Source organism: Tachysurus vachellii, chromosome 25 (genome assembly GCF_030014155.1).
Source record: "Tachysurus vachellii isolate PV-2020 chromosome 25, HZAU_Pvac_v1, whole genome shotgun sequence".
Lineage (NCBI taxonomy): Eukaryota > Metazoa > Chordata > Actinopteri > Siluriformes > Bagridae > Tachysurus > Tachysurus vachellii.
In genome coordinates this window covers 11,100,357-11,113,981 of record NC_083484.1, presented here as the reverse complement: position 1 = coordinate 11,113,981, position 13,625 = coordinate 11,100,357, and the positions used below count along the sequence as shown (strand labels likewise).

Sequence of the window (13,625 nt, the reverse complement as noted above, 5' to 3'; positions counted from 1 at the left end):
TTTTTTTTTACCAATTACCAAAAAAACGGATAAAAGATATAACTCCTATTTCATTAATAAATTCGGGAATCTTTACATCACATTATCATCATCACCACGTCACTGCACGCTGCATTAGAATTATTCCTCATTTAAATAGCACGTCGCCTGCTCGAGCGCACAGAAGTCTGCGTCATGACGTCACAACCCTAAACCTAGATGGACGATACAACGGCTTTCAAAAGTTAGCTAGTGCTGAAATATACACAATAATGTGTTGCACTTACCTTCCGTTTGTGCTAAACAGTACTGAATTAAAGTACTGAAGATTATAAAATATAATCTTTTTATAATCTTATTGTTAAGATCTTATTGTGTATATATTGTTTTGCTTTTATTTTGATCAGGCAAACGGCAGTCTTTTCCAAGCGGCTTTCAAAATAAAAGTCCTTTAAACGCTTATTAATTTTTCTTCCACATAAATATTACTTTCTTGGATTATTATTATTATTATTATTATTATTATTATTATTATTATTATTATTAAAAATAACTAGAGTGTACATATAACGTTATGCAAAAATCCCCCAAAATTAAATAAAGTCGTCACAGATTTAAAACTTTTATTTTTTAAAATTCCGTTACATATTAAAAATGCGGAATTTTATTTTTTTTTTACGTTTATCTGTATTATATTTGTAGCACTCTATTTATAAATTTTATAGACTTAAGAAAGCTGAAGTGATTTTACTCAGGCAGATGTACAGGCGCCAGAATACGTAAAGGACCCCCGAGTGTAGTCGCGCGACTGCAGAACACAGTGATTGATGACATTAACTTCATAAAATCTTATTGTTTTGATCTGAAATCTAACAAAACATGTGAGTAAGATTATTTATTGTCTTTGCAGATGAAAAAAGGAAACGGGATGTGCAGTATTATGTATAAATATTGTCAGGACCCGTTAGCAACACTATAGTTAATCAATATTAGCATTGATGGTGCAGAGAATCACCAGGTAACCGTTCAGTAGTGTTCGGTAGTGTTCAGTAGTGTTCAGTAGTGTTCGGTAGTGTTCAGTAGTGTTCGGTAGTGTTCACGTGCTGTTCTACACGTGTGTGTACATTGTGCAGAAATCATTATAGTCTGTTGTATGTGATAGAGGGGGAGTTGTAGGGCTTTAAATCCCCCTTCTTCTTCTTCTTCTTCTTCTTCTTCTTCTTCTTCTTCTCCTCCTCTTCCCCCTTCTCTCTCTCTCTCTCTCTCTCTCTCTCTCTCTCTCTCTCTCTCTCTCTCTCTCTCTCTCTCTCTCTCTCTCTCTCTCTCTGTGTCTCTCTCTCTCTCTCTCTCTCTCTCTCTCTCTCTCTCTCTCTGTCTCTGTCTCTCTCTCTCTCTGTCTCTCTCTCTCTCTCTCTCTCTCTCTCTCTCTCTCTCTCTCTCTCTCTCTCTGTGTCTCTCTCTCTCTCTGTCTCTCTCTCTCTCTCTCTCTCTCTCTCTCTCTTTGTGTCTGTCTTTCTTGCTCTGTTGCTGTCTCTTTCTCTCCGTCTCTCTCTTTCTCTCTCTCTTTCTCCTCTCTCTCTTTCTCCTCTCTCTCTTTCTCCTCTCTCTCTCTCTCTCTCTCTCTCTCTCTCTCTCTCTCTCTCTCTCTCTCTCTGTCTCTCTGTCTCTCTCTCCTCTCTCTCTGTTTCTCTCTCTCTCTCTCTCCTCTCACTATCTCTCTGGACTGGAAGACCTGAAGAGTCCTGACCTCAAACCCCATTGAACACTTGAGATGAATTGGAATGGTGGCTGCAAGCCAAGCCTCTTCACCTAACACCAGGCTCTTGCTCCATTGTTGCTGAATGGGCAGATCTCCACAGCCATGGTCTAAAAATCAAGTGATTTTTTTATTTTTTATTTTTTTATCCCTTCTCAGAAGTGTGGATGTTATTGTAGCAAAACAGGTGTTCTGGGTGTTACTCTATTAACACCCATAATGTGGGTGCCCACTGAATCTCAGTACTCAGGTGTTCATGTGCTTTTGGCCATATAGTGTATCATTTCCTTCTCTATACAAAAATTAAAATACATAAACATAACAGTTCATCTATATGTTGTCAAAACAAAGGCTATGGCATTTAAACAGTAGCATTATTTAACAAAAAAAAAAAAAAAACCTAAGTGAGCGCACAGAGCCATATCTGTGAGAGTGAACAACTATTGCACAATGCTCACACACAAAGATATAAGCGTGAAGCGAGTGTGTGAAGGAGATGGTGCATGAGGGCACACTTCAGTTCTGTAAACACTGAGACATGCTCTCGTCATGTGGCCTCGCTCACTAGGCTCTATAATTTGCAAAGATAAGTAAAATGAAAGACATAAAGTAAAAAAACAAAAGTCAGTTGTATATAAATAGAATGTAAAACTCTCTCTCTTTCTCCTCTCTCTCTTTCTCTGTCTCTCTCACTCTCTCCCCCTGTTCTTTTATATATCTCTTATATTATATATGTTTTATACATCTGTCTCTGGGGCGACTCTCGTGGTGGAAGACTTCATTGTAACTGAACTGAGTCATATGGGATGTGTAATGAAGAACTCACATGCTCGGTATCGAGCTTGAGTCTCACCTCTAGTGTTAATGCCACAGTCTTATAGTCTGTTCTATTTGGATTGTTCCTTTCAGATTTAACAGGAAAATGTCAAAGAAGAAGAAAAGGCAGGACGATTTCCATAAAGTTAAATTAAAAGTCGGCAAGAAGAAGCTCAAGGCGGAAAATTCGACTAACGTCAACTTTAAATCCAGGAGCATTCATTTACCAGATCAGCTGAAGAGAGATGACGGAGGACCGACAACACACCGCCAGCTCAGCATTAAGGTTCACATGCACTGTCTCACCTGAGTGAACTCTCCTGGTGTCACAACCAGCTGTGTTCTTTACGTGACACCGTATTAATCACTATGTCAATATACACCTGAGTGCAAAAGCATATGTCTCCATCATAAATGTTTGTGTTATAACTGAGCAGAGTTCCAAGTTGGAGGTGGTCTTCTGTTAAAAAAAAATCTCTCTTTCTTTCTCTCTCTCTCTCTCACGCACTCACTCACTCACTCACTCACTCACTCACTCACACACACACACACACACACACACATAAATCAACAACTAAACTGATAAAACAACTGAGAGTTCAATATTTTTGTAACGTTTTACATTTTTATAATTTTTTATACAGTTTTATAATGTTTTGAGTCATTTGTTCCTGCGTGTTTGTTTCGTGCAGGATCTGTTGTCCCAGCTGCACCACTACAGCAGCAGTGTGAAGCAGGGCGCTCTCGTAGGCCTTCGCGAGCTGCTCTCAGCTCACCCGTCCCTACTGGAGCAGCACGCGTCGGTTGTACTCGCCGAAGTTGCCGCACTCTTCACCGATAAAGATGGCACTGTGCGGGCAGCCGGTTCACGTCTCCTGCGCTTAGTGGCGCAGTGCATGCCAGCTGAGCGTGTGGCCCCCTTCTTCCCTCTGCTCGGCGCTCACCTCTCCTGCGCCATGACCCACGTCTCCACTGGCATCCAGGAGGATGCGCTACGGGTGCTGGACGTGCTGCTTGAGCACTATCCTGCTTTGTTAGCACAGAGACACGCCGTGCTGCTCTCAAACTTCCTCGAACTCATCTCGCAGAGGCGCATGAGCACGACCGTGAACAGGGGACGAGTCGGGGATCGGCCAGAGAAAGGAAGCTACGCTCTTTCTATAGGCACGAGCCGATCCATTACAGCGCAGCAATGGAGACTCACCGTTCTGCTCAGGTACTCAGATCAGAGCCTGGTTTATAATGTGACACAAACCACATGCCGTTTTTTTTTTTAAAAACAATTCAGTAGTTTTCTGAGAAATATAAATACAGTGATACCTCGATATACGAGTGCATTGACATACAAATTTTTTGAGATACGAACTGTGATTCGACCAAATTTTTGTTAGTGAGGAAAGTGTGACAAAAAAGGCAAAAACAAGTGAAGAGAAAAGCGATGAAGAAAATTAAGCAAAATTAATGTAAAGAAAACAGAAATTGTAGCAATTAAGTTCAGGTACGTTAAGAGAATTTCAGCTAAGTTCATTAATTTTAGTGAAGTTTAGTTAAGTTCCATTTAAGTGTAAAGTAGCATTAAGAGTGTACAGTAGCGAGTAAGTGAACGAAAGTGAAAGTGTACGTACGAGACAAAATTCCTCCTAACTCCTCCGCCTGTTTACTCCTCCCTCAACCTCCGTGCGCGTCTTCCGTTAGCTCAAGTCGTCTGATCTCCAAGGTAAATAATACACTTTATAGTAAAACCAGTTTATTTTTTTAACATTCTCTTTTGTTACTGTATGTTTTTATACAATATTTGTCATTTATAAATACAGGTACTGTACATTTGTCATATTCAAAACACATAAACAAAACAACTGGAGTGGAATTTTGCGAGCCGGAACGGATTAGTGGGATTTCAATTAATTTAAATGGGGAAAATTGCTTTGAGGTACGAGCAAAGTCACGGAACGAATTAAACTCGTATCTCGAGGTATCACTGTATATGCAAATAGATTTTTTTCATGTTTTTCTTTTTATCTTTTCCAGTTTTTCTTGCGTTGTTACAACAACCAAAGTAACAGTAACGAATAATAAGCAAGCAAGACGTCTGGACATTGCGTACATGAGCGTGTGTTTATTTTGTGTGTGTGTGTTTAGGTTGGGCCGTTTTCTTCAGGCAGTAGTGGAGGAGCGGCCAACAGAAGATGGTGTAGTGTGTGGCAGAGGCTTGAGGATGTGGAGTGGAGAGAAAGGTGTGGTCACTCCTGTAGAGATCAGCTGGGAGGAGATGATATTCAGTAAAGAAAGTTTTCAAGTGTTCGAGAATTCTGGCGCAAAGCCAACGCCGCGCTCCACCTATCGGCTAAGGTACGCACGGGTTTTTGTTGGAATCGCACGTCATGTTACGTGCTGTTTGTAACCGATAGGAGATTTGTTTGATTTTTATTACTCTGAATTGTGATCCTTATTTTTGATTATTGTTATTCATCAGCAAAAAATGGAGAATAATAAAGATCCTGAACTTAATTGAGCCTAAAAACAAAGGGGAAAGAGGAGGATGGAGACTAGAAGAAGGCGTAGTAAGAATAATAATAAGAGCTGCGTAGTCAGAACTAGGAACAGAGTAAATGTCATGAGAGAACATGTAAGACTGTGTAAGGAAGATTGTTATTATTCTATCAGACAAGCCTCATGGGTTAAACCAGAGCACGAAGGTCTGACGTATTTGACATATTTGTGTTTCCACCACCATCGTAATGTAAAAGACCTTTTTTTTGCTCAGTTATTTTTCACTAACTCTTAGAGAGACTTCTGAATTTTATTAATTCATTGGATTAGTTTTATATTATGGTTTTACATCAGAATCTGAAGTACTGGATTTGTTCCTGTCTGTCTGTCTGTCTTCTCCCCTTTCCTTTTCTCTCTCTCTCTCTCTCTGTCTCCCTCTTTCTCTCTCTGTCTTCTCCCCTTTCCTTTTCTCTCTCTCTCTTTTCTCCGTTTTTCTTCTGTCTCTGGAGTTATCTGTCCTGAAGACTCTCCCATGGTGGAAAACATATTTATTGTAGTTTATGTTTATGATAATGTAAAAAACAGAACTTTCTCTCTCTCTCTCTTTCTCTCTCTCTCTCTCTCTCTCTCTCTCTCTCTCTCTCTCTCTCTCTCTCCCCCCCTCTGTCTCCCTCTGTCTCTCTCTGTATTTCTCCTCTCTCTCTCTCTCTCTCTCTCTCTCTCTCTCTCTCTCTCTCTCTCTCTCTCTGTCTCCCTCTTTCTCTCTCTGTCTTTCTCCTCCTCTCTCTCTCTCTCTCTCTCTCTCTCTGTCTCTCTCTGTCTCCCTTTGTCTCTCTCTGTATTTCTCCTCTCTCTCTCTCTCTCTCTCTCTCTCTCTCTCTCTCTCTCTCTCTCTTTCTCCTCTCCCTCTGTCTCCCTCTGTCTCTCTCTGTATTTCTCCTCTCTCTCTCTCTCTCTCTCTCTCTCTCTCCCTCTTTCTCTCTCTGTCTTCTCCCCTTTCCTTTTCTCTCTCTCTCTTTTCTTCATTTTTCTTCTGTCTCTGGAGTTATCTGTCCTGAAGACTCTCCCATTGTGGAAAACATATTTATTGTAGTTTATGTTTATGATAATGTAAAAAACAGAACTTTCTCTCTCGCTCTCTCTCTCTCTCTCTCTCTCTCTCCCCCCCCCTCTGTCTCCCCCCCCCTCTGTCTCCCCCCCCCCTCTGTCTCCCCCCCCCCTCTGTCTCCCCCCCCCCTCTGTCTCCCCCCCCCTGTCTCCCCCCTGTCTCCCCCCCCCCTGTCTCCCCCCCCCTCTGTCTCCCCCCCCCCTGTCTCCCCCCCCCTGTCTCCCCCCCCCTGTCTCCCCCCCCCCTCTGTCTCCCCCCCCCCCCTCTGTCTCCCCCCCCCTCTGTCTCCCCCCCCCTCTGTCTCCCCCCCCTCTGTCTCCCCCCCCCTCTGTCTCCCCCCCCTCTGTCTCCCCCTGTCTCCCTCTGTCTCCCCCCCCCCCTGTCTCCCTCTGTCTCCCCCCCCCCCCGTCTCCCTCTGTCTCCCCCCCCCCCCGTCTCCCTCTGTCTCCCCCCCCCCCCGTCTCCCTCTGTCTCCCCCCCCCCCGTCTCCCTCTGTCTCCCCCCCCCCCGTCTCCCTCTGTCCCCCCCCCCCGTCTCCCTCTGTCTCCCCCCCCCCGTCTCCCTCTGTCTCCCCCCCCCCGTCTCCCTCTGTCTCCCCCCCCCCTCCCCCCCCCGTCTCCCTCTGTCTCCCCCCCCCCCGTCTCCCTCTGTCTCCCCCCCCCCCCCGTCTCCCTCTGTCTCCCCCCCCCCCCGTCTCCCTCTGTCTCCCCCCCCCCCGTCTCCCTCTGTCTCCCCCCCCCCGTCTCCCTCTGTCTCCCCCCCCCCGTCTCCCTCTGTCTCCCCCCCCCCTCCCTCTGTCTCCCCCCCCCCTCCCTCTGTCTCCCCCCCCCCCCCCTCTGTCTCTCCCCCCCCCCCCTCCCTCTGTCTCTCCCCCCCCCCCCCTCCCTCTGTCTCTCCCCCCCCCCTCCCTCTGTCTCTCCCCCCCCCCTCCCTCTGTCTCTCCCCCCCCCCTCCCTCTGTCTCTCCCCCCCCCCCTCCCTCTGTCTCTCCCCCCCCCCCCTCCCTCTGTCTCTCCCCCCCCCCCTCCCTCTGTCTCTCCCCCCCCCCTCCCTCTGTCTCTCCCCCCCCCCTCCCTCTGTCTCTCCCCCCCCCCTCCCTCTGTCTCTCCCCCCCCCCCTCCCTCTGTCTCTCCCCCCCCCCCCGTCTCCCTCTGTCTCTCTCTGTATTTCTCCTCTCTCTCTCTCTCTCTCTCTCTCTCTCTGTCTCTCTCTTTCTCTCTCTGTCTTTCTCCTCCTCTCTCTGTCTCTCTCTGTCTCTCTCTCTATATATACAGGGAGTGCAGAATTATTAGGCAAATGAGTATTTTGACCACATCATCCTCTTTATGCATGTTGTCTTACTCCAAGCTGTATAGGCTCGAAAGCCTACAACCAATTAAGCATATTAGGTGATGTGCATCTCTGTAATGAGAAGGGGTGTGGTCTAATGACATCTACACCCTATATCAGGTGTGCATAATTATTAGGCAACTTCCTTTCCTTTGGCAAAATGGGTCAAAAGAAGGACTTGACAGGCTCCGAAAAGTCAAAAATAGTGAGATATCTTGCAGAGGGATGCAGCACTCTTAAAATTGCCAAGCTTCTGAAGCGTGATCATCGAACAATCAAGCGTTTCATTCAAAATAGTCAACAGGGTCGCAAGAAGCGTGTGGAAAAACCAAGGCGCAAAATAACTGCCCATGAACTGAGAAAAGTCAAGCGTGCAGCTGCCAAGATGCCACTTGCCACCAGTTTTGCCATATTTCAGAGCTGCAACATCACTGGAGTGCCCAAAAGCACAAGGTGTGCAATACTCAGAGACATGGCCAAGGTAAGGAAGGCTGAAAAACGACCACCACTGAACAAGACACACAAGCTGAAACGTCAAGACTGGGCCAAGAAATATCTGAAGACTGATTTTTCTAAGGTTTTATGGACTGATGAAATGAGAGTGAGTCTTGATGGGCCAGATGGATGGGCTCGTGGCTGGATCGGTAAAGGGCAGAGAGCTCCAGTCCGACTGAGACGCCAGCAAGGTGGAGGTGGAGTACTGGTTTGGGCTGGTATCATCAAAGATGAGCTTGTGGGGCCTTTTCGGGTTGAGGATGGGGTCAAGCTCAACTCCCAGTCCTACTGCCAGTTTCTGGAAGACACCTTCTTCAAGCAGTGGTACAGGAAGAAGTCTGCATCCTTCAAGAAAAACATGATTTTCATGCAGGACAATGCTCCATCACACGCGTCCAAGTACTCCACAGCGTGGCTGGCAAGAAAGGGTCTAAAAGAAGAAAAACTAATGACATGGCCTCCTTGTTCACCTGATCTGAACCCCATAGAGGACCTGTGGTCCATCATCAAATGTGAGATTTACAAGGAGGGAAAACAGTACACCTCTCTGAAGAGTGTCTGGGAGGCTGTGGTTGCTGCTGCACGCAATGTTGACGGTGAACAGATCAAAACACTGACAGAATCCATGGATGGCAGGCTTTTGAGTGTCCTTGCAAAGAAAGGTGGCTATATTGGTCACTGATTTGTTTTTGTTTTGTTTTTGAATGTCAGAAATGTATATTAGTGAATGTTGAGATGTAATATTGGTTTCACTGGTGAAAATAAATAATTGAAATGGGTATATATTTGTTTTTTGTTAAGTTGCCTAATAATTATGCACAGTAATAGTCACCTGCACACACAGATATCCTCCTAAAATAGCTAAAACTACAAACAAACTAAAAACTACTTCCAAAAATATTCAGCTTTGCTATTAATGAGTTTTTTGGGTTCATTGAGAACATGGTTGTTGTTCAATAATAAAATTAATCCTCAAAAATACAACTTCCCTAATAATTCTGCACTCCCTGTATATATATATATATATATATGTGTGTGTGTGTGTATGTGTATGTATATATATATGTGTGTGTGTGTGTGTATGTGTATGTATATATATATATATATATCTTTTACCTTTTCTGCATTTGTCTGTCCGTCACTCCCCCCCCCCCCCGCTTCTGTTATATTTCTTTCTCACTCTTTCTCCTACTCATTTGTTTGTCGATTTTATCAGTTTATCATTACAGTCAACTAAAAGAAAGAAGTTATAAAGAGTTCAGTTGTGTTTCATTGTTCCATACACACCTTCCAGGCCGGATTTAGAGCCCGGAGCCGGAGTGAGTGAGGATCTGTGCTCAGCAGAGACAGTGCAGGGTTTCGCAGGCACACTGGTGCCTCTCCTCCTGGAGGTGTGGGTGGAAGCCATGGGTGGAGGACGAGCTCAGACAGACAGCGGACAACTGCTCTCAGAGGAAGCCATGGCACTCATGTTCCAGATCCTTACCATACTGCAGCTACTGAGACGACTCGCACCTCAGAAAGACCAACAGGACATGCTGGTGTGTACACACACACACACACACACACCCCAATACTAGATCAACTCATAGATCAGACTAGGACGCAATATGAATGTAAACAAATTATTATTATTATTATTATTATTATTTTTTAACAAATTTATATACAGATAGAAATAAGGATTTGTATACGAAGCCCATGAGACAAAAACACACCGCATTCAATAAGAAGAACCCGTGATACGGTCCATTTTCTTAACGATAACCGGAACTGGATTAAATAAAGCTATCATATTAAAATATATAACGCTTAGTGTGTAGGCCACACAATACAGTGCTAAACATGTAGAGGTGCATGGAGGCATTGTGTTAACACACACATCACATAACAGTCTGAAAACGATTTAGTGATGATTCCTGTGACCTCATGAACATGTACCAATTTCTTGTATTTTTGTGGAACTCGTTTATCTAATTGCTTATAAATCCGGTTCCAGTAGCCTGCTTTAAAGAAGTTCTTGTTCGGTGTGTTACAGAACAAGGAAACATTTCATTTTGTTGAAGATTTTATTGAACATTGGCCTCTTGTGTTGTGTAGGATTCCTGGTTTCGAAATTCTTACCTGAGTGACTTCAAGCAGCACTTCATGAAGAATTTCCCCTACGGACAGCTAGAGGTGGCGAGACACAAGAAAAAAATGGATGGAAAGAGGTGTGTGTGTGTGTGCCCGATTGTGCGTCCTGCCTGTGTGTATTTGTGTATGTGTGCGTCCGTGTCTGTGTGCCTGCGCGTGTCCGTGTCTGTGTGTATTTGTCTGTGTGTATTTGTCTGTGTGTATTTGTCTGTGTGTATTTGTCTGTGTGTATTTGTCTGTGTGTGCGTCCATGTCTGTGTGACTGCGCGTGTCCGTGTCTGTGTGTATTTGTCTGTGTGTGCGTCCGTGTCTGTGTGTATTTGTCTGTGTGTGCGTCCGTGTCTGTGTGCCTGTGCGTGTCTGTGTGTATTTGTCTGTGTGTGCGTCCGTGTCTGTGTGACTGCGCATGTCCGTGTCTGTGTGTATTTGTCTGTGTGTATTTGTCTGTGTGTATTTGTCTGTGTGTATTTTTCTGTGTGTATTTGTCTGTGTGTATTTGTCTGTGTGTGCGTCCGTGTCTGTGTGACTGCGCGTGTCCGTGTGTGTGTGTATTTGTCTGTGTGTATTTGTCTGTGTGTGCGTCCGTGTCTGTGTGACTGCGCGTGTCCGTGTCTGTGTGTATTTGTCTGTGTGACTGCGCGTGTCCGTGTCTGTGTGTATTTGTCTGTGTGTATTTGTCTGTGTGTGCGTCCGTGTCTGTGTGACTGCGCGTGTCCGTGTCTGTGTGTATTTGTCTGTGTGTGCGTCCGTAGGAAACACGTGATGTGTATGATGTGGTCTTTTTCTGTCTGAAGTTTAATTCATCGTGATTTGTGAGATCTTACATTCTTACACAGACACTGGATGTTTGTTTGATTGTTTGGCTTTTGTGTCACTACTTAAGCTAGTGAAAAGCTTCACTTGTATGTCATTCAGTCCAACAGAAGCTAAATTCTCTCTTCCTATAGGAACAGGCAGCAGGTGATGGGTGGCATTAATGCTGCAGGAACCGTAGAGCCACTGGCTCTGAATGTCATGCTGTGTCAGGTAATGGTGACGCTCAGCCTAAGGGGGCGGGACCACATCGCCGGCCAGGATGCTGACTGGCTCGGTCCAATCCGAGCCTTCGTCACGGACACGCTGTCCAGCGGCGGGAAGCTGAGCTCGAAGCACCTCGCTGCTCTCTTGGAGGTAGTTTGGAGGATGATTGTTACCCAGCGAAGCCGTGGTGAGCCTTTCTGCTGCTCATAAACGTTCACGTTAGCTTCAGGATAAATTTTAGATGACATTCCTGTTATTTAATGAATTAAAGGTGGGGTGCATGTTGTTTGAGAAATGCTTCAGAAAACTGAGTCGGGCCGACAAACAAAACAAACGTGTAGCCAATGAGCAGAAAGGGGCGTGTCTTGTCAATATGCGGCGGAGAGAGTGTTCAGTCGCATGTCTGACATTAGCCGAAAGCGAGTGAAACATTGACATGGCGGATACCTGCCGTTACCTCAGGTTCAGGGTGTTGAACGTCGTCTTCCGCGTGAAACGGTGCTAATCCTTTCACGGTACAACACACAGTACTACAAAAACATATTTGACCTGTATTACCATAGTATCACTCATTGAGTTGATTTATTGATAAAAATATCCCCTCGGTCAGCTGCCCCAGCAGGTTCCGCCATAATAGTTGCCTGGGTTACGTATGTATGTGTGGGGCGGAGCTATCAAAACAGGGGTGACACCCATTTGGGTTAGGGGCGTGTTTGTTTTGGTGATTTCAAATGTCAACATTGGCTTTCAAACATCGTGAACCCCACCTTTAATACTTTACGTATATGTGCCACTGTCTAGATATGTGGCTTTGGATGTAAAGTGTGTGTGTGTGTGTGTGTGTGTGTGTGTGTGTGTGTGTCTTCAGGTGTGACCGAGGAGCTCCTACAAGCTGTGTATGTTCAATATCAGCAGAAGAACTTGGTTCTGTCTGTGCGCACCCTGTTGCTGCGTTTCTTTAGTGAACTCTATATACAAGAGCATCAGAAGCAGCCACATATCGCCAGGTACATGTTACACACACACACACACACACACTTGTTTTTCTACTTGGATAAAGAACACTAAAAAGGAGATATTTTTGCTCATGCCTATGACACTGCACACGGCTATAATTTGCCTTTATGCCACATCGAAGGTGCTACAGTTTTGATCAAATTCTCTCTATTCTCTCTAGAAAGTGATCAGTTGTTTGTTTGTGTCACCAAACTACATTTCTACATTCTGTCCACTTCTCTAACAGCTATAAAACTAAAGTGATTTAAATCACTTCAGATGATCTGAAGATCTGTAAGAGGACGTTTTTGGGATGAATAGTTTAGATTTAGCCTTTTTGTTATGATTTATCAGGGATCCAGACGCCCTCTCGGGCTGCCCTCGGTCAATAAAAGCTGATACGCAGTCCAGACTTTCTGCTGTCAGTCTGAAGGTGTGGCTACGTGAGACTATCCTCAGCCTTGAAAATCCTCCTTGGCCAAAATATACTTGACATCCATCACCCAATCAGGGCCGGCCATGTAGCCTAAAAAGCAGGAAAGCTAGAAATGCGTAATAATGATCTACGGTTTCCTCCCCCGGGTCCAAAGACATGCATGGTAGGTTGACTGGCATCTATTGTCCGTAGTGTGTGATTGCGTGAGTGAATGAGAGTGTGTGTGTGCCCTGCGATGGGTTGGCACTCGATCCAGGGTGTATCCTGCCTTGATGCCCGATGACGCCTGAGATAGGCACAGGCTCCCCGTGACCCGAGGTAGTTCGGATAAGCGGTAGAAAATGAGTGAGTGAGTGAATCAGATTTGGCTTTAACTATGGAACTACTGACTGTTTAACTAGTAAAATTTAGTGGCCATTAGTCAAGTTGTTCCAAGATCTTCCATAAGTGTCTGTTCATCAACCACTTTTTTTTCATTCGCTCCCTTTTTTCTCCTTCTGTCCCAGGAGCAGGATTTTGACCCGGTGGTTGGCGTCTTTGCCGCTGCAGTTGGTCCAGTTGGGTGGCCGCAATCCTCAACTGTCTGCACAGATCCTGCAGACGCTGCAGTCAGCTGCAGCCTGGGGCAACAAAGACCTGCTACACAGCCTGCAGACGCATGCGATCGGCCTTTTTGGTGAACACACACGCACACAACCGCACGCACACACACGGATTCCCTAACTTCAACACAAAACATGAATTATGCAAAATGTAACTCGTGATCTAAACGGAGAAGGTAAAAAATTAGCGGGGGTTCGGTCTCGATTACACTCACTCACACACACATACACACACACACACACACACACGTACAGAATAAAAACTCTACTGTGAATGGTAAATCAAAGCCATACACCATATTCTCTATAGCCTTCTGAAACTGTGTGCGCGTGTGTGTGCGCGCGCCCGCGAACGTGTGTGATAAGTCCTCAGTAGTTTCATGTTTCCAGAACACAGTGCTGCCGTTGTGTATGGTGGCTATGGTGACATCAGCAGAGTGCGTCAGCAGCTAATAATGTCTGT

At 45.2% G+C, this 13,625-nt stretch overlaps 1 protein-coding gene across 1 annotated transcript in view; it reads left to right on the top strand.

Annotated features, from left to right (window-relative positions):
- The first annotated feature begins 728 nt into the window (after positions 1 to 728).
- The window catches only part of tex10 (testis expressed 10), a 31,718-nt gene continuing 18,821 nt past the window's right edge, over positions 729 to 13,625 (top strand). The window contains exons 1-9 of the mRNA XM_060861270.1: positions 729 to 860; positions 2,645 to 2,837; positions 3,244 to 3,767; positions 4,691 to 4,900; positions 9,267 to 9,513; positions 10,073 to 10,185; positions 11,056 to 11,315; positions 11,997 to 12,135; positions 13,067 to 13,236. Coding sequence (XP_060717253.1) covers positions 2,658 to 2,837; positions 3,244 to 3,767; positions 4,691 to 4,900; positions 9,267 to 9,513; positions 10,073 to 10,185; positions 11,056 to 11,315; positions 11,997 to 12,135; positions 13,067 to 13,236 — 1,843 coding nt within the window. The 5' untranslated portion in view covers positions 729 to 860; positions 2,645 to 2,657. The remainder of the gene's footprint in view (positions 861 to 2,644; positions 2,838 to 3,243; positions 3,768 to 4,690; positions 4,901 to 9,266; positions 9,514 to 10,072; positions 10,186 to 11,055; positions 11,316 to 11,996; positions 12,136 to 13,066; positions 13,237 to 13,625) is intronic.